At 38.9% G+C, this 19,460-nt stretch overlaps 1 protein-coding gene across 1 annotated transcript in view; it reads left to right on the forward strand.

Moving 5' to 3' along the window:
- LOC139743542 (uncharacterized) overlaps window positions 1–19,460 on the forward strand; it is a 75,591-nt gene that overhangs the window by 23,100 nt on the left and 33,031 nt on the right. Inside the window, exons 14-32 of the mRNA XM_071654021.1 lie at window positions 589–1,011; window positions 2,085–2,498; window positions 3,462–3,875; window positions 4,322–4,741; window positions 4,870–5,295; window positions 5,793–5,935; window positions 6,560–6,839; window positions 9,210–9,320; window positions 9,888–10,001; window positions 10,689–10,802; window positions 11,471–11,584; window positions 12,164–12,391; window positions 13,089–13,202; window positions 14,324–14,437; window positions 15,767–15,880; window positions 16,178–16,285; window positions 18,211–18,222; window positions 18,524–18,637; window positions 19,059–19,172. Of these exons, the coding sequence (XP_071510122.1) occupies window positions 589–1,011; window positions 2,085–2,498; window positions 3,462–3,875; window positions 4,322–4,741; window positions 4,870–5,295; window positions 5,793–5,935; window positions 6,560–6,839; window positions 9,210–9,320; window positions 9,888–10,001; window positions 10,689–10,802; window positions 11,471–11,584; window positions 12,164–12,391; window positions 13,089–13,202; window positions 14,324–14,437; window positions 15,767–15,880; window positions 16,178–16,285; window positions 18,211–18,222; window positions 18,524–18,637; window positions 19,059–19,172 (3,891 nt within the window). The remainder of the gene's footprint in view (window positions 1–588; window positions 1,012–2,084; window positions 2,499–3,461; window positions 3,876–4,321; window positions 4,742–4,869; window positions 5,296–5,792; window positions 5,936–6,559; window positions 6,840–9,209; window positions 9,321–9,887; window positions 10,002–10,688; window positions 10,803–11,470; window positions 11,585–12,163; window positions 12,392–13,088; window positions 13,203–14,323; window positions 14,438–15,766; window positions 15,881–16,177; window positions 16,286–18,210; window positions 18,223–18,523; window positions 18,638–19,058; window positions 19,173–19,460) is intronic.

Here is a 19,460-nt window from a genome sequence, read left to right on the forward strand (position 1 = left end):
AGGTCTTGCTTGGATGAAATCTGCTGGCAAATTGTTCTTCCAGCAATTTGATTGTGCAGTTCTTGTCCAAGCAATTGACATTCAGTAAGTATTAATCATGATATGCAAATAAATCAAGAGAGGGTCTGAATATTCAAGAGGCTCAACAAAAGATCTCAACAGAGGGTGAATAACTATCCATGACTTACATGTAAATTCCTCACGAGGATGGATGCAAAAAAAAAAAAAAAACCGTTACCGGGGAAAACTAATTAGGAGAAATCGAAGGAAAGTGGGGTTTACCATACTGTGAAAGAGGTGTGCCATGGTAGATGGCCAAGGAAGAGATAAAACGTGTCGGAGATCACTTAACGAAGGGAAAATAAATCCATTTCAAAATGAATCTCTACATTAGATCTCTGATGCGTCCATCACATATTATTAGTAGTAGTAGTAGCAGTAGTAGCAGTAGTAGTGTAAAGGTAGTACACAATGCTTGTAATCATGGTGATTTTGAGAGGGCTAATAAAACGGTCATGTTCCAGGACATTGTATTTTGTAGTGCTTATGTATACTTTTCCGCCCCCCCCCCCCCTTGATATGTTACAGGTCCAGAGGTAACGGGCACCTCGTTGGACATCTCCGTGCCCGTTACAGTTTTGGAAGGGACATCTCAAACTATCGAATTCGATCTGGAAATCGACAGTGACGGTGATGGTGGAAGTGTAAGCGGAACCGACCTTTGGAATGTCACGTTTTTCCTCAGTGACGATTCGAGCGGCACCAACCGCATTGGTTTGCGACCAATTATGCTGAGCTCAGTCCAGGCCAATGCAGCACTCACTGCTGGTCAACAAACGGTTATATCAGGTCTTATGCCTGTGCTCGATCTGCAAAATGGACCTCCATGTTCTGCCTTCAGCTACTTCTGCGTTGAGCTTCTGAAGGGTGATGGTGCTAATCCCAACTTTGATCTTACCGCCATTCCTGATGATTCCGTCCTTTTGACATGTGAAGCTGTGTCATGCACAGGTAAGTTATCACAGTGCTGACTTTTGCAGATTGGTATCATTGCATATTTAGGGTATTTTCCTTTAAAGGCCTTCATACGGAACTCCTCTCCTCTTATTTTGCTTCCAAGTCCGTAATATGATCAAAATATATTTTGCCATGAGCACCTTTCTATGATCTGCAAATGAAACCTTCTGGCTACCCTCGTGAGATCTAAGCCAGGGCATGATCCTGTTCATCTCAGAGATTCCCTATTAAAGATAAGTTTTGTAAATCCATCGTCTTTGCCTCGGTCATTGCCTCGATATTTCCAGACAAGATAAGTATTTTATATTACTTCGCTGAGTAGTATTGTACTTGTACTATTGAACCCCTGCTGTTTATAAATAATGGCGCTCATTGAATATCAAGACTAATGGGACTAGAAGAGATTTGGTATGATCAAGCAATAAAACTAGGCAAGTGAATGAAAAACAAAATCCTCGACAAAATATGAATATTAACATCAAACTATCGAGTGCTAGTATAAGTTTAGAGCTAAAACGTGTTCTTTGAATAAATGCGTGCCCAAGACCAGCATACCAAGAAATTTGCTAAAAATGAGGAAAATAAGTATGCGTAGTATCACATACTTTTGTTGACGATGTAGCAGGAATCGATGCTGAGATTTTCTTTCTTAAGAAAGAAATATTTCCCTTATTTCCTCGTTCTGTCACGTTATCTCATTACGTCATTTTCACTTGCCGTTAATGCGTACAATCGACATCTAACATGTAACAACAGTCAAAGTTATTGTACTGTCTAAAATATTTGCGTCCCTCAAACTACACACGCACACACACACACACACACACGCACAATAATAATCAACAAACTCATGGCAAATTACATAAATGACGTCCATGAGAATCGTTGTGGGGAATATGGATTTAAAACAAGTACTTCAATGGGTAGACAGGATGAAATTATTCTTCGTGGTAACGATTGTCGTTACGAATGCCATTGACCCCCAAAGTTGATAAATTGGTTTGCCATGTAAGATACGGACTCTTCACTGAACATTTATTTCATCTCCATTTCTACTTGTTTCATAGGCGTGATAATCGGTGACACCGTGGTGGCAGTTAATTCAGGAGATATCCAAGAAGGAGAAAGCCAGACCGTCGTATTTGATATAACGCTGTCTAGTCTTCCTGGAGGAAGTGTGAGCGGAGATAACCTGTGGCTTGTGACAGCCTTCGGCAGTCTGGATCCTAACGGGGCAGGTGCTCGCGTGGATCCCGTAAATGTCACGTTAGATGCGATCCAGGGCAGCACGGCTATCGATGCTGGCGCAGATGCGGTCCTTGCCCAAATCGACTTCGAATGGGACTTATCAGATGGTCCACGGTGCGCCGAGTTCGATTACTTCTGTGTCCAAGTGACCAAGCACCCGAGCTCCAGTGTAGACTTTCTATTGGAAGGCGATGCTGACGCCCTGACCGCTTGTCAGCCAATAGTGTGCAGAGGTGAGTTTACGTACATCATTTAAGTCAATCGAGGAAAAATACCATTAACCAACAGAAGGAGTGTTGATTGTGTTAGCAACCTGTGACGTACCCGAATCTGACAATGTTACAATATATATATATATATATATATATATATATAATATATATCACATGTGTGACCCTACACCACAAAACAAACAAAAAGTCGCCAGACATGGATTTTTAGTTAAGAGCAGATTCTAAAAGAGCAGACTCTAAGCTTTAAAATGATGTATAAACTTAATTCAAATGGACTCCCCTCACCTATCTAAATACTGGAAAGAAGGTACACATTCTGGAAAAGTGTGAACTGAGAAAAGAGGCTCTCAAGTACAGCGTCTATTCAAGCGGTTAATCTTTGCCAGACTGTGCTAGCTGTGCGATGAAAGGGACAAAACACAGGATGGAAACTATCGGAGCAACAACAATGAAGAGATTATCAGATTAAACTGAAATCAATCATGTTCTTTGAACACATTCTGTCCTTGATTAATGCCAACTTTCAAAGCAGTAGCATTATCCTTTCAAAAGCTATTAGACTTGAAAGTGAAAAGTGTGAAAAGGATTTAAATAAATGAAAACGGGCCTTTAAAACATACCTGATCATTCTACTCTCCTCCAAAAAAGGGTTGTAGAAATTCTGCTGGAAACACACTTTTCCATTCATGTCATGAACCCAAATTACAGAATAATATAGAAGAAGAATAGCTCTTTCAGAAAATATGAACAACTCAAGATTGACTCGGTTGACCAATTTCACCTTTTTTAAGCCCTTACGTAAAATCAAGGGGTGCGACTTTTTGTTCGTTTTGTGATGCATGGTCATATATATATATATATATATATATACATATATATATATATATATATATATATATATATAGTTACATATATATATAAAGAATGATTCATTATGTAATATTTGCTTTTATCACAAACCAGGTGTCGAAATTACCAGCACGACTCTCCAGACCACTCCCGGAGAGGTGTTGGAAGGCAGGGAGCAAGATGTCAATCTCGAAATCACTCTCGAATCAGATGCAAATGGAGGAAGTGTCAGCGGTGACGATCTGTGGCAGGTCACCGCATTCACAAGTAACTACGCGAATGGCAGCCAACCTCTGGCTGAAACAGTTCTCTCACTCACCTCTGATCAGGCTGGAGTTGATATCGTGTCTGGGAATCCCACTCAGATAACACAAATCGTCTACACCTTGAATCTGACTTCTGGACCAACCTGCTCTGAGTTTCGCTACATCTGTGTACGCGTTTCTCAAGGAAGGGATCCGATGCCTTCGTTCCTGTTGGACAGCGCTCCGGAAAATCTAGTTGACTGTTTTGAAGTAACATGTAGAGGTGAGATGCTAACTGAATGCATCACACCAGTTGGTGCTCTCTCAGTATACTTGCGCTCAATAGAAAATCATACTATGTGCACTACCAGACAATGATGTACTAAGCTCTTAGGTTCGACTGATTAGATATTTTGAAAGTCGTTAAAAAGTCATAATAGAACACACTATTACAAGTCAATGAAAGTGTCCTTCTCTTTTTTTTTTTCATTTAGCTAATCATAGGTATTTGCTCTTGCTCTCAGGTTAGAAAACATGGTATTACATGTATACACATTCTTTATACCCTCTTGACAAATAGTGTCTAAATCTAAAGGGATAAAATCATCGAAGTAATATAATGAATGGCCAGCATCTTCTACCATTATGACAGAGAATGGGTGGAAGAATGTCCAGTCCTTTCAGCATCCACCGAAATCTGATGTTGGTCTTTCGAAATCGCATTTGCAGGTGTCGAAATAACGAACACTGCCGCCACCGTCGCGTCTGGTGATATCCGGGAAGGGGTCAACAACCAGCCGGTCACTTTGGATGTCACCCTGTCATCAGATTCTCTTGGGGGGAGCGTCAGCGGGTCAGACTTGTGGACATTTACTGTCTACGGCAGTGACAATGCCAATGGCAATGGTGCCCGGGCCCTCGAGAGAGTTGTGGCTCTTACGGCTTCTCACATTAACACACCTCTCTTAGCGGGTGTTGACTCCATGTTTAACAACCTGGGAGTCCGGTGGGATCTCGATTCGACTGTCACCTGCAGCCAGATCCAATACGTGTGTGTGGAAGTCACGAAAAATCCAGCAGCTATCCCAGACTATCTTCTAACTGGTAGCGTTGCTGCTCGAAGGGACTGTCAGCCATTGAGGTGCAGAGGTAAGTCGTTGTTAGGAAAGTCCATTATGCCGTCACTGTCAATCTATTAAGATATGATTGTAAATGAACAGCACTACATTTCAAACAATTTGTTGAGAGCTTTCACTATGCTTTATCTCTCATTGCAGGTGTTGAGGTGACAGCAACAAGGCTAGATGTTTTTGACGGCACTCCTCTGGTTGAAAGATCGCCTTCGCACACAGTGACATTCAACTTTGAAATGGATTCGAGTGCTGGCGGCGGAAACTTAGCTGGATCCAACCTCTGGACATTAGTGGCATACACCAGCGACAGCAACGTTACAGGCGGCTCAGTTTTTAATCGAGTGACAGCGTCGCTAACCCCTACCCAAGCTTCGACTGGTATTACTGCCGGTGAAACTTCTAATATCCCATTTGTGGAAGTCGACCTTAATCTGGAAAGCCTTCTTTGTTCTGATCTCGCTGGAATCTGCGTTGAACTCTCCAAGAACCTGTCATCGAATCCCGACTTCACTTTCGACCCACAACCCAACAGTGACGTTTTGACCGCCTGCACTCCTGCTTCATGCACTGGTATGTATAATCTAATATGGTGTGGTTCCAAGCCTCCTTAAAATGCTTATACTAATGGGTTGGTAAAGGATTAACATGAATATGATGTGAAAGTTCTTGTTGTCACTTAAAAACACCAGCAGATTCGTTAAGGAAACAATTATTGTTACTATATTATCTTATTTATATTCCCTGCTTTTGGCACTTTTAGACATATTTTGGTCATTCTAGAACACGCATCATATTATTCATTGCATAAACGTTGATTGACAAAAAACAGTCAATATTCGATTAGCAACTACAGGCCTCCCAAAGCAACGCTAATCGCTGTATTTTGAATTCTTTTAATGTTTTAAGGTTCCACTTTTCCTCGTCTATCAACACTAGTAAAGAGGAAATCAATAGATAGTTAACGTTTTCACCCTGTGTTTCAAGCTCCTTGTTCGTCATGTCATTTCTGAGAATAACAACGGCAATTTGTTGACACATTGATTTATCTGATTCAAAACGCTGTATAGGTGTCGAAGTGAATGGAATTTCGTTCAGCGTCACAAATGGAGGGCCCGTTCAAGCCGGCTCCCCTAATAATAACTTGACATTTGCCCTGACGATCAACTCCAACGCTGGTGGCGCTAGTGCATCTGGTTCAAATCTGTGGCAGGTGAGCTCACTGACAGTGTGGCAGTTTTATGATTATTTTCGGTTGTCAAGGACTTATGTGCGTAGTTCCCCTCTTCATGCAGAGGTCGTGGGAGGGTTTACTTAGGGGAGAGTGACAGGGATGTAGTGGGCCTTAGTTGTGACCATGTTTTGTTTCGGGTGTTTAATATTGTTATTGCACTTGTACTTGTTTTTCTTTCGTTGCTTTTATAGTCGTTAAATTGCACATGAATATACGCATGCTTTCGTTGGTGATTCATGACATGGTTAGAGATACAAGTAAGCTTACAGCAACGAGCCTTACAATGAATAGCTAGACACTCTGTCAAATACTACTACATGTATTACAGTAAAAGTTAGAACTTAGTAAATATGGCTAATATTTCTCCCAGCGTGTAAAAATTGTCTCGGTGTTTACAGTGTCCCTTAGGTTCTCCGGGGACGTACTGTCTGATGGGATGGGTAGAAATACCCTTCCGGGCATCCTGATCCTCTATAAGGAGTCGTACGTAGTGCATCCTGTAAAAACATTACACCCCCTTACTTTCCGGGCGACCGCTGGTCTCATTATATCACACGCTCCTCTAACCATTGATGTTGTTATATCACACGCTTCGCCGACCAGGTCAATCTCTTTCTCAATGACCAAATGGACGGTCAAGGGATGACAACCGGCGACCAGGTCACATCAATCCCGTCGGCGTCGAATAGCCAGCCGTTGACAGCGGGCCAGCCTCGGTTGGTTGAAGGTATCAACACCATCCTCAACCTGAATTTCCGGCAGTGCGACACTTTGCCATACATCTGTCTCCGACTGAGCAAAGGTCCCGGGGCTACGCCCGACTTCACTCTGTCACCGACCTCTCCCTCTGCCCTGATTTCATGTCAACAGCTTCCGTGTGAAGGTACCATTGTGCTCACCACACATAACACATTCGCTAGCACATTGTCTTGATGTACATTCACTTCCATTCATAGAGTGAAGAATGTATTGATGTCCAAGTGCTTCAATTAATGGTGTTAAGATCTACCAACACTACCTAGTCAGTAGTGATAAATGAATGCTCGTTTTGTAAAGAAGAGTTGGAAGATGTTGTACATTTCGTTTATGAATGTGAAACTAGTAAGTCAATTTGAAACTGAAACTGAAAAAAAAGATAAATGAAGGTTCTAGACCACAGATAGTATCTAGTCTGGAAAATATTATTTTTGGTTGTGAAGAAAAGAGAAACGATGCTCTAAATGGTGTTGTGATTTTCATTAAGCAACAACTATTTGAAGAAAAGTTAAAGAACAAAGTACATAGGTTTAACTCTATGAAGAAAAAATATTGAATATTATGCAGATGGAAGATATGATTTATTCTGTATCGGGTACTCTCAACAAGTTCGGTTTAAAGTGGCAGTCACTCCAACATTTGTTTGTGTAAATATTTACGAGAGAAATGTTAAGTAAAAAAAAGGGATAAGAGATTATTGACATGGAGATAATACGATACATGTAGTCCATGGAGGGCAAAAAAAAATGAGAAAAAAAAAACTACGAATTCGTATTGAATGTCGATACTGATTAAAAGTGAAAGCAAAACTTCACAATAATCTGAACATGCATACCTGGTTAACATACCTGGGGTGTTTCATAAAGCTGTTCGTAAAGTTACGAACGACTTACGAGCAACTGGTGAACAGTTCTTGTGCTGAATTATAGAAATTCTGATAAGTATAGCACACCGGAATTGATCACCAGTCGGTCGTAAATTGCTCGTAACTTTACGAACAGCTTTATGAAATTGGGCCCTGATTGTGGGCATTAAAGGGACTGTACAGTACTGGTTGAGGTGAGGATTCAGGCTTATAACATTCCTAAGTGAGATAATGAGAAACCTCTTATGAAATATGAAACAGCATGTAATTCTATGAGGAATTCAACGTTTATTTGATGAAAATTGGTTTTGAAATGGCTGAGATATCCAAAACGACCGATTCTAATAGAGTGTGGGACCCACACTTTATGACGATCGCTTTGTTTTACTTCGTTTTTTAGGATGTTTCAGTAATTCCATACCCGATTTTCATCAAACAAACTTTGAATTCCTCTTAAAATGGTATGTTCTGTACTACATCATAAGTGTTTTCTTGGTATCTCGCAAAAAGTTAAAAGCCCAATTCTCATCTCCACCAATACTGTACCATCCCTTTAAGTTAAAGTTATACTGAACTTATTTGCCCCTATGCTACTCCATCGTCTGGATGCGATAAATAACAGACTTATGTTTTCTGCACTGTTCGGTTTAATGAGAACATGAGCATGAAAATTCATGCTCATTATCATATTTGTCCTTTTTTGTCTTCCATGCTTTCTCCAAGTTAGATTTAAAAGAGTTGAGTGATGTGCTGTTTGCCACATAATCCGAGAGATTATTCCATTCCGTGATAATGCGCTGTGAGCAGACATTCGACCGAAACATCAAACCATTGCCATTTCAAAAAGAAACAACAAAATGTATATCCCGTTTTGTCATCCCACTAAGTATTTTAATCCGTCATAAAACAGATACCAAGAGTGTGGAATATTTGAATCATATTTTGCCTCCAAACTTGAAAAGGATGTATCCTTGCATGTGTTTGCATAATCCTAATCTCTTCGCCATTAATATTGCCCATGTCTAAAAGTATTGTATAAAAACGCTATGATAAGACACACTTCTCACCACAAATCGCTGGTTCCAGAAATTGGCGTGCAACAAAAGGAGACATATTTTATACAATAAACACTCTCCTTGCGATGAAACATATTTACATCACCCGCTCGACGAAATTCTTAAACAACATGACCAATGTTTTCTCTCTTTTTTTTTCCGCTTTTATGTGTAAAATATATATCATGTGCTATATTTTTCTCGGATTCCCTCTCCCAGTATGATTTTTTTTTGAAATAAATATATACGTATATTTCACAGAGCAAGTCACAATATATTCTACGTAGGTTCAGCTCGAATATGTACTTACCTATCTGTTTGTGTGTGTGTGTGTTTTAATTGTTTTGGAGCTATTTTGATGTATCCTGTTCCTATGCGTTTGATTTAAAATATCACAAGCCTTTGGCAGCGACGATGTCGATATCAATAAACCATTTCAGTGAATCAATTCAATCAATATATTATTTGAGAAAGATATAAGCAAAATATAACTACATGCTATCGATTTTTTTTTCATGGAAAGATACGTCTCAAATGATTAATGCCTATGCTAACTATTGATATTTCTATGTTACAGACACAGACGAATGCGATCCTAACCCGTGCCAAAATGGCGACTGTGTAGACCTGGTTAATGGCTATACCTGCAATTGTGAACCCGGTTATACAGGAACTGACTGCGAAACAGGTTTGCACAAATGTTTTATCATCTTATTGGGGAAACGTAAAGAAAACCAATAAAATGGCGTGCGTGATTGGCTGATACTCCTACAGGGGCCTGCAGAGGGAGAATTGTATATTTCGGTTCACAGCGATGGAAGAAATCTAAACATTACGAGTTGATTGAGTTGATGTTTGAAAAAAATTAAATTAGTTTTTAGCGTGATCGTAAAACTCGTTCTCAATATGAAGAGGAAATATATTACTTATCATTATAATGACTTATTAGGAGTGTTTTCAGCAGTTTGGTTGTGTGTTCGTTACCTCTCGAATTACAACAAGAACAATATGATGATGAGTAAACATCAGAAGATTTCTTAAGCTTTTAATCCTTGAATTTAAATGTTTCTTTTGATTGAATGCATGCCGATGAGTGTATGACTGAATGCTATATGTCATATTATGTGATATTTTCAAGAATAATTTGAAGATTATTCTGCAAAAAAAAGTGATGACGTCAAGTTTCCTAAGTTTCAGAAGACTTAAAAATGAAACTGGTGAGATAATAATTATTTTTGTTTATGATTTACTGCAGAAATTGACGAGTGTGGAAGTTCGCCTTGTCAGAATGGTGGAACCTGTAATGAGATGGTAAACGGATTCACTTGCACCTGTGCCCCCGGATACACCGGCGTCTTATGTAACGAAGGTATCCGTGATCCTGTTTTCAAGTCGTTGCTGTAAATTGTGGTACAGCCTCTACAAAGAAATACGCCCCATGACATATAACGTGATAGGACGGCGATGAAACTTATAGATTTGAAAATCAGTCCTCTTTTCTGATAGGAAAATAATGTCGACCGTTAACAGTGTTCCTAATAGTGCTTAGTGCTCTTTAAGACTGATATAGGAGCAAAATTGTCTTGATTTCTGAGCATTCCTGGATCTCTTTAACCCGTGCCATACGGGAACGTGGTTGCCTCTGTACTAAGTCTATGGGGATTTCAGAATTCAGTATGGAACGGGTTAAAACGCATTTATACAGCTTTGGTCCTTTCAGTTATCAAACATTATCAAATATTAACCTGTTCCGTACGGGAACCTGGTGGTCTGTGTATTAACTATGGGGATTTCAGAATTCAGTGTGGAACGGGTTAAAACGCATTTATACAGCTTTTGTCCTTTCAGTCATCGAACATCATCAAATATCAACATTCAAAAGTCAATGCGTCTCATAAATCTCTTCTGCTATAGAAAAAAAATTGAATCATTTGAATATGAAACACGTATTAAACGTTTATGTTTTAACAGCGTATTGAATTTCCGTCAAGATTCAAAGATTCACATTTATATTGATCTTTAACCAATAAATAATGTTTCGTCATTTTCCTCCCAGATATTGATGAGTGCAATCCCAACCCATGTCAAAATGGAGGCGACTGTGAAAACCTACTGGCAGCATACAATTGTGTTTGTCAACCCGGCTACACGGGCGTCAATTGCGAAACAAGTAAGTACATGCACTGCATCTATGTTCGAAAAAAAAACACCAAAAAAAAAAAAACAAAACAAAACAAATTTATAACCAAACATGATTTCCTTCCCTTATCTGTTTCTATTTCTCATAAACATGCATGCCATCATCATCATTATCATCATCACATAAATACATTCATTGATGTAATTTTTTTTCATCTCCTCTTTACAGGCCTTATTACATTTCATTTTTTGTATATATTTATATTGTATATAACTCCGACTATGGGCTTGCACACATATTAGGCCTACATAAATATTATACGCATAAACTCGATCCCCATACACCGCCATTATGTGTTTTATAGGGGAGTGAACCTCGATCTGACTTGAGTAAATCTGGCAATGTCTGTTGTATAGAATACATCAGCAAAGGCAGCTGAGTCAATCAATCCGTTCAAAAGTTATGTATTTTTAAGTTCTCGATACCGCTATCCCTGGATGAGAAGACTACAACAATGTTATTCGTGACGTCATGGAGGATTACATGCATGTGTACTATACTAATATTTGGGTTTCATTCTTCTTGAAACCTTTTCAGCGCACACTTAGGTCCTACCTCCATCAATACTTAAGCCACTTCTTTGAAAGCGCTGTTTAGTTCCTCCACGTCATAATGTTTTAATCTTGTTTCTTCTTCAGATATCAACGAGTGTGAAAGCGATCCCTGCCTGAATGGAGGAACGTGTGAAGATGATGTCAACAGATATCGGTGTGAGTGCGCTTCTGGTTGGAGTGGAGACCAATGTCAAATAGGTATGCCGAATCTCTCCATGAAATAATAAACACTATACGTAAGGTAGCCTCTCACATATAGGCTACTGGTATACTATCGCAGCTCGGTCATAAGATATGAAAATTTAAGGTCCTGAGTAACCATTATATCCGAACGTTATATGCGTGTCAATGAATAACAACCTGTGGTAATGGCGGAGGGAAACTGCATGGTCACTTATTGTACCTTTTGCACTCAAAGCACAGATAGATATGTCAACACTTACAATACATTGGCTGAATATTCAAAACCAATCAGGTGATACTTTGATAACACCAGTTAATATTTTAGCTACACGTATATCATAAACAATATCATCTGTAGATTCTGAATTATCCAATATATATAAATATGGCTCATTCAATGTGAATAATTCACTGAAGAAACGGCCAACTCTCTTTTCGGTGAAATTTTATCAAGGCGCACAGTTTCACAGCACGTAAGGCATGAATATCTTCTTCGTAAGGTACCCTTTATCCAGACTATATGCTAAGTCATTCTGACTTTTACATCGATGTGAATGACACAGTTGATCATTTTACACCGTACACTTTTGGTAGATGTCGACGAATGTGCAAGTTTCCCTTGTCTGAACAACGGTGTCTGCAATGATATGGTCGACGGATACACTTGCAGTTGTTTAGCGGGATGGACTGGTGTTCACTGCGGCACGAATATCGATGAGTGCTCAATCGCTCCTTGCATGAACAACGGAACTTGTGTTGATGGAATTAACCTGTACTTCTGCACGTGCCAGCCTGGATTTACTGGGTACAACTGCAGTATGGGTAGGTAGCTTTATGACTGAGGGTGAAATTCTTTTGGGGAGCGTTATAATGGAAATAGAGGGAAAGAAGAGCATCGAATAGAGATGTGGGTGTTTATATTTGCACATTGTGAGAGTGGCGAATACGAATGAATCATATATTGTTAACCCAATTTGATAAAGATTACATAATAGAAAATTTCATAATGGGGCAATGGTTTTATTTAGTAGAAGTCGACTTTATGCTCACGTTCGTGGGATGTGCCACTAACACACAGGACCTATATTTTGTGTCCTATCTGAGGGACAGGGTGTTTTGCCTCTTACTCGAGGGAACGGTATGATAACACACAGTATTGCTCAGTCCAGACTCACAGGTATTCGAATCCGAGCCATTCGATTGAAAGGCTGATACACTACCGACTGGACTACCGTGCAACCCTGACTGCATCCGTTCAAGATTTTATTAGGAATTAGCACAGTCCTCTTTTTGTCAATGACAGATCATTAGTATTACAACGGAGATTTCTTTCATTGTTGTGTGTGTGTGAGTGTGTGTGTGTGTCCCAGCCCTGCCTCATGTTCAGGGTCAAATTGGTCCTTCAACAAATATGATGTAGACATCAGACAAAGACGGTTCCGTGCTTGGCTAAGTTGAATTTTGATATTTCCATTAACTTGTTGTTGTTGTTGTGTTTTTTTTTTTGTTTGTTTGGCAGACATTGACGAATGTGCAAGCGATCCCTGCTTCAATGGAGGCACTTGTATGGACGCCATCAATGGCTACCAATGTATATGTGCACCGGGATGGACGGGAGTGAACTGTCAAACCGGTATGTCCGCTTGATCTATGTATTTGTAAGACAGATAATGGATAATAATGTGACCCGCTACAACAAAAGAATCCTAAAGTCGCTGACGGGTAAGCCTAGCATGGCCCAGAAAAATGCTATTTTCAGGCCTTTCCTTTAATCATTTAGCTTTGAAATTTCGGCAGATGATAGAAGATACATTAGACTACAAAATTGTGTTCAAACAGAAATCCGAACGTTTTGACAGATTTTGGCGATCTGACTTCAAAGCCGATTTTCTCGGCTCACCCGTCAGCGACTTTAGGATTCTTTTGTTGTAGCGGGTTACATATTGTTATCATTGCTTATGATAGATTTTGCATTACAATTTGCTACTAGAAAATGTCTGTCTCCTAAAAGAACATCAGTGAAAAATAAATAGGTCGTAATTTAGTTCGAATTCATATCCATAGACATAAACACTTCAGTAGACGGATAAGACACACGGTAAGCAAAATCAACTATACTTTGTAGAATATACGAACATGTTTCAACTTCCCGGTAAACGACACAATCTTCTGAAGTGTCAAGTTGGTTTGGAGCAGTGATTTCTGTTAACTGCGTGAATACCACTATTTCGAACAAGGCATACTCGTATCTAGGGGAAATGTGTTGCATCTTCTAGCAATAGCCATACGTAACAACTTGAAACAGATGGTATAGTACTGGTGGAGATAAAAATTGGGCTTTATAGGTTTTTTGGGGGGAGATACCAATAAACCACTTATGAAATACATTTTAGTACAGGCCATACCATTCTAAGACGAATTCAAAGTACATTTGATGAAAATCAGCTTTGGAATGTCTGAGACATCAAAAACAAAGTAAAACAAAGCGATTGTACTAAAAGGTTGGTCCGACCTTTTACTATAGGATCACTCTGTTTTGGATATCTCAGTGATTTCAAAACTAATTTTCATCAAGTAGAATTTGAATTCCTCTTGCAATTACATTTTTTTTTTCATATTTCATTAAAGGTTTCTTATCCCCTCACCAAAAATGTTATAGAAACCTGAAGTTAGGTCTCAAACAAAACTATACGATTCCTTTAAAGTTTTATGTTTTAACACCATTTTGTCATTTCTTGTATAATATCATGATAGACATCGATGAATGCAGCTCTTCACCTTGTGAGAATGGGGCCGATTGCAACAACGAGCAGAATCGATACACGTGCGATTGCCTGGCGGGGTACACTGGAGAACGATGCGAGATAGGTCGGTATAACACGCAGGATAATAATTACTCTCTCAAGTCTTGGTTAAGATTTAAAGGGGCATTCCAGACGATTTTCATAATTTCACATCATAAAATAAATAAATCAACAGCTCCATGAATATATTTGTGGAATTTGTTGTGGTTCTTGAGCAGAGAAACAATACTTTGAAAAATCTTAGACAAATTACATTGAACAAGGATGATGACATAGGACGGTCGCATATTTCAAAAATTTACTCAGTGTATTACATTACAATACTGCTTTCTTGCGAGTTCACCTGTACATAATCTATGCATGCCTTCTTCTTTTGTTCTGCTTCCTTGAGCCCCGTCTCATGCATTCTTATGGTGACCCTGTCATGTTATCATCGTTTTTCATTGCAATTTGTTATACATTTCGAAAATATTATTATTCTTCAATGCAATTATCGTAAATTCTGAAACTCTGTCCTCAGTAAAACAAATTTTTAGTTGTTCAAATATAAATATCTGAAAATCATCCGGAGCTCTCCTTTAAGGTTAAGAATAAGCGCTAAGATTAAGAGATAAGATTAAGAACCGTGCTTTTCTCCGTATGCGGCAAATATTCGTCGTGGCCGCTAGTTAAAAAAGATGAGCTCTAAATCATCTTCCACTGAATATCTTCTAATCTATTTCGAATTTTCATTTTCAGATCCTATATCCAACACAAAGGGTTTGTTCAAAATTGGCGAAAGCAATGGTGAAATTCACATCAGTGCAGTGATTTCAAATTGTTTAAAGATGGCCAAGAGAGACATTATCTTATTCATTGTCTGTTGCCCGTTTAGCGAATTTGTGATACTTTTCGACCTCCGAGAAAGTTTTCTTTATTCACTAAAGAGGCAAAGAATAAAAGTGTCATTCTTTTAAGGGGAGGGGTATTCTAAGATCTACGTACACATGCGCCGGCTATGCATCTAAGGCTGGAGTAAGAAAGCTAGGTATTTATCATCTCATACGAATCATCTTTGGATAAAAATGTTGACTCTCTCAATATAGATCTAGATAATAGGAAGCACACATTGCTGTGTGATAATTGGAAATTTTAGATGTTTCTTTCACTTAAAGCAATTAAAATCTTTAATGTTTCGACGCAAATGCGTTGTGTTCACCTGGAAGGTCTGTACATTTAGCCTATTATATTAATCTCTAGCAATCTCAATAAAGAAAATTGATGATAATTGTAAATCATGTTACAATATATAGTTATATGAGAACAACATTGTATCTCTCTATCTTAAGTACAATTAGGAGTAGAATGGAGGCAAATAATGACAGTTTCGGGGTCTTGTACTTTTCCTTCGCAGAAATCGACGAATGCGAGTCGGCACCGTGTATGAATGGTGGCACTTGCACTGATAACGTCAACTCATACGAGTGCACATGCGCCGACGGATGGACTGGGGACGATTGTGAAATAGGTAAGTGGGTTAACACAGCAAAAAAAAAAATGGAATTGAACAGCAGGGATGACTAAATTGGAAGCATTGCCGAAAATACACCACAACGGCAAAAGCAAACATACCACTATTTTCTTTTCCTCATATTTATGCACTACTGCGAACTTTATGTCATTATGTACTTTTTGCAGCTAACAAAAATGCTAGTTAAGGTGTGTGTGTGTTTTTCATAACTATTACTAAGTATGTGGCTTTGTGTTTGTTTCTAGTTGATTTTCATTTGTTGGTCTCTTTTTCCTGATCATAACTGTATTCCAGCCATCAATGAATGCAGCAGCTCGCCGTGTCAAAATGGAGGAACCTGCCTGGATGCCACCAACGCATTTACCTGCAGCTGCGCACCGGGGTGGACTGGAACTCTAAAGCGTGTAATCTTGATTATGAAAAAAAAAATGTTTATGAATCAGAAGGTATGTAATCATCTATGAAAACAATCTGCGTGTGTATCTATCTCACACCGAACACACACTAGAAGTCTTGATTAGCGTACTATGGGCTTACACAATTGAAAAGGCATTCACTTATAACGTGATTACGCTTTACAGATTTCGTACTGTGAACCACCATGGTCATTTTCATGAGGAAACTTACGTTGCCAGCACACTGATAGCCAGTTATTCCAATAAACAGTAAAATGAAAAATAACAACACGCGTTAGCGTAGTACTAACTTGTTAATGCATAAAGACCTGTCACAGAGCGCATGCGCAATGCTTCAATAGAGTAACGAGAGAAGCAAACACAACCTTCTGTATTTTGTTTTTCAAGTAGAGGAACTTCACTTTCACGAAATTCAAGATTCACCTGGATAGGACATAAAAGTAACTGCATGTGATTATAGATCAGTTCCACTCCGCCTAAACATTCCAGCGTGCTGTGTTTTTATCGGAATTGGGCTTCAAAGTGTTGGTTGTCAGTGTTTGTTTTTGTTGTTGTTGTTGTTGTTGTTTAATGAGGGAGAGGTGAGGATATTGTTTTGTAGTGATACTCAAATCTATTACTACCGCCTTCCATTCAACTATTGATGACCGGATCTGTATCCTTACCTCCGGCAAGCATTAACCTCTCCCCATACTCTCCGTCTCTACTGAGTCCCTTCGAGTATACCACCAAGATGCTAGAATGGTCCTATTAACCCCTCACTGTATTAGTGATCATCCAGCCCCATCTCTCAATCTTAATGTAGGTCCAAGTACAATCAAACCACAATATATGACCAGATTGAGTCAACCCAAAACATCCTGTCCTACCCCGATTAATTACTTTGAATTGATGTTAGCCTACCCGCCCCCCCCCCCCAAAAAAAAAAACCAACAAACAAACAGTCAAACAGACAGACAAGGATATGCTACCTCCCTGCTAAAACTAGTCCTGCCTTTTGTTTCCGGAATTGAAAACCTTTCTTTGATGTCCAGACTTCGTTTCCTTCACCACTTCATAATACACTTGTAATCAATGTTGACCAGTCGTATATATCTGCTGTATCATGTGAATTGTAAGACTTAAAAAAAAAAAGAAAAATAGATTTGATACTCTGAGTGAGAGGATATACCATAGAGACCTCACAAATAAAATATACTTCGAAATATATCCACTGTGTGTAAGACGTTGTTCTTCATGCAGCGTACCTTCCACAAGAATCCAATCCCAATACACAACAATCGTGAGTGGATTTAAGAAAAATCATTTTGTGAAGTAGTCATTCTTATTCAGTACTGTCGAGTGTGAAGATCCTGTACACACTGAACTCGCTTTATGAACATTTATTCAATTATACCAGAAAATGCCAAACTGTCCTCTCTCTCTATCTATCTCTCTCTCTCCTTCCATTCCCTGTATATAATATAAATAACTCATATTCAGATGCGCGTGCATATGTGACTCTGCACCTCAAAATAAACAAAAAGTCGCCAGACATGAATTTTTAGTTAAGACCATATTTTGAAAGAGCAGACTTTAAGCTTTAAAGTGATGTATAACTCAAATCAAATGGACTCTCCTAACCTATCTAAATATTGGAAAGAAAGCACAAACTCAGGAAAAGCGTTAACTGAGAAAAGAGGCTCTGAAGTACAGTGTCTATTCAAGCGCTTAATCTTTACCAAACTGTGCTGGCTGTGCGATGAATGGGACAAAAAACAGGAAGTAAACCACCAGAGTAACAACAATGAAGGGATTATCAGATTTAGGTGAAATTAAATATGCCTCATTAACACATTCTGTCCATAATTAATGCCAATTTTCAAAGCAGTAGCACTATCCTTTCAAAAGTTATTAGAGTTGAAAGTGAAGAGTGTGGACAAGGTTTTTCAGAAATGAAAAAGGGATTCTAAAGACACACCTAATCACACTATTCTACCAAAAATGTTCGAGATAAACTACTCAAAAAAACACACTTTCCTGCCCGTTTTATGATACCAAATTTTAGCATAATGTAAAAGAAGACCCACTCTTTCAGAAAATATGAAAAAGTCAAGTTCGGCTAGGTTGACCCATTTCACTTATTTTCAGTCCTCGCGCAAAATCAGTGTGTGCGACTTTATGTTCGTTTTGAGGTGCACGGTCACATATACATCTGTATTTCTTTATTTGCTTTCTTTAACAGATATCAATGAATGTGAGAGTGATCCATGCATAAATGGAGGTACATGCGATCATGGAATAAATCTTTTCATCTGCACCTGCGCAGTTGGATGGTTTGGTGACCAGTGTGAAACAGGTTTGTTTATTTGAGTACTGCTGTCAGATCTACTTTAGTAGTTCTAATCAATGGTCTTATTCGGAATTATACATCACCATGTTCGCTGTCGCAATACACGAAATACTCTCGTCCAATCTTTAGGATTGTTGCATTGTAGTTTATGTACTTATGAATATTTGCAAATGAATAATGAATGTCACACTCCTGAGATCCTTTTGGCCTTGAGATGTTTGATGTGATCAATCAAAACCAAGAACAGATAAAACGAAATCATAGAGTAGTACATGCAAACTTTTGGAAATCGGGCAATCTATCGAAAGAAAAATGCAATACACAAATAATGATCGTTGAATAAAGTACGTAAAACAGCGCGAAGCTTGCCATCGTGCAAGTTCATAAGTGAAGTAATTAATGTCTCTCGCCTTGCCCTCTGCTACAGACATCCAAGAGTGCGTCAGTGATCCGTGTATGAACGGCGCCACATGTGTCGACCAAGTCAATGGTTACAGGTGCAACTGTCTTCCAGGATACACAGGAACTCATTGTGAAATAGGTTGGACTTTCTTCTCTCTTATTTTCTCGACTTTTAAAACTGACTGAACTCTGAACTTTTGTCTGTAGAGTGATGGATATGAATGTTTCACGTCGGCGAAATATCACGCCGGGGAAAAAAAAAAATAGTATTATGCGAACTGCGTCACAAACCATTATGTGTGTCAAGTGAAAGCCTATATGGCTACACTATTCACAATTTGGACATGGAAGGAGGAAATCTTTATGAGGCAGGGTTCTAGAGTCTTAAGAAATGAACATTAATTTTCACTTTACGTGCATATAGAAA

Source organism: Diadema antillarum, unplaced genomic scaffold (assembly GCF_040938485.1).
Source record: "Diadema antillarum isolate AM-2024a unplaced genomic scaffold, OU_Dant_1.0 seq00001096_RagTag, whole genome shotgun sequence".
In the NCBI taxonomy this organism is placed as follows: Eukaryota; Metazoa; Echinodermata; class Echinoidea; order Diadematoida; family Diadematidae; genus Diadema; species Diadema antillarum.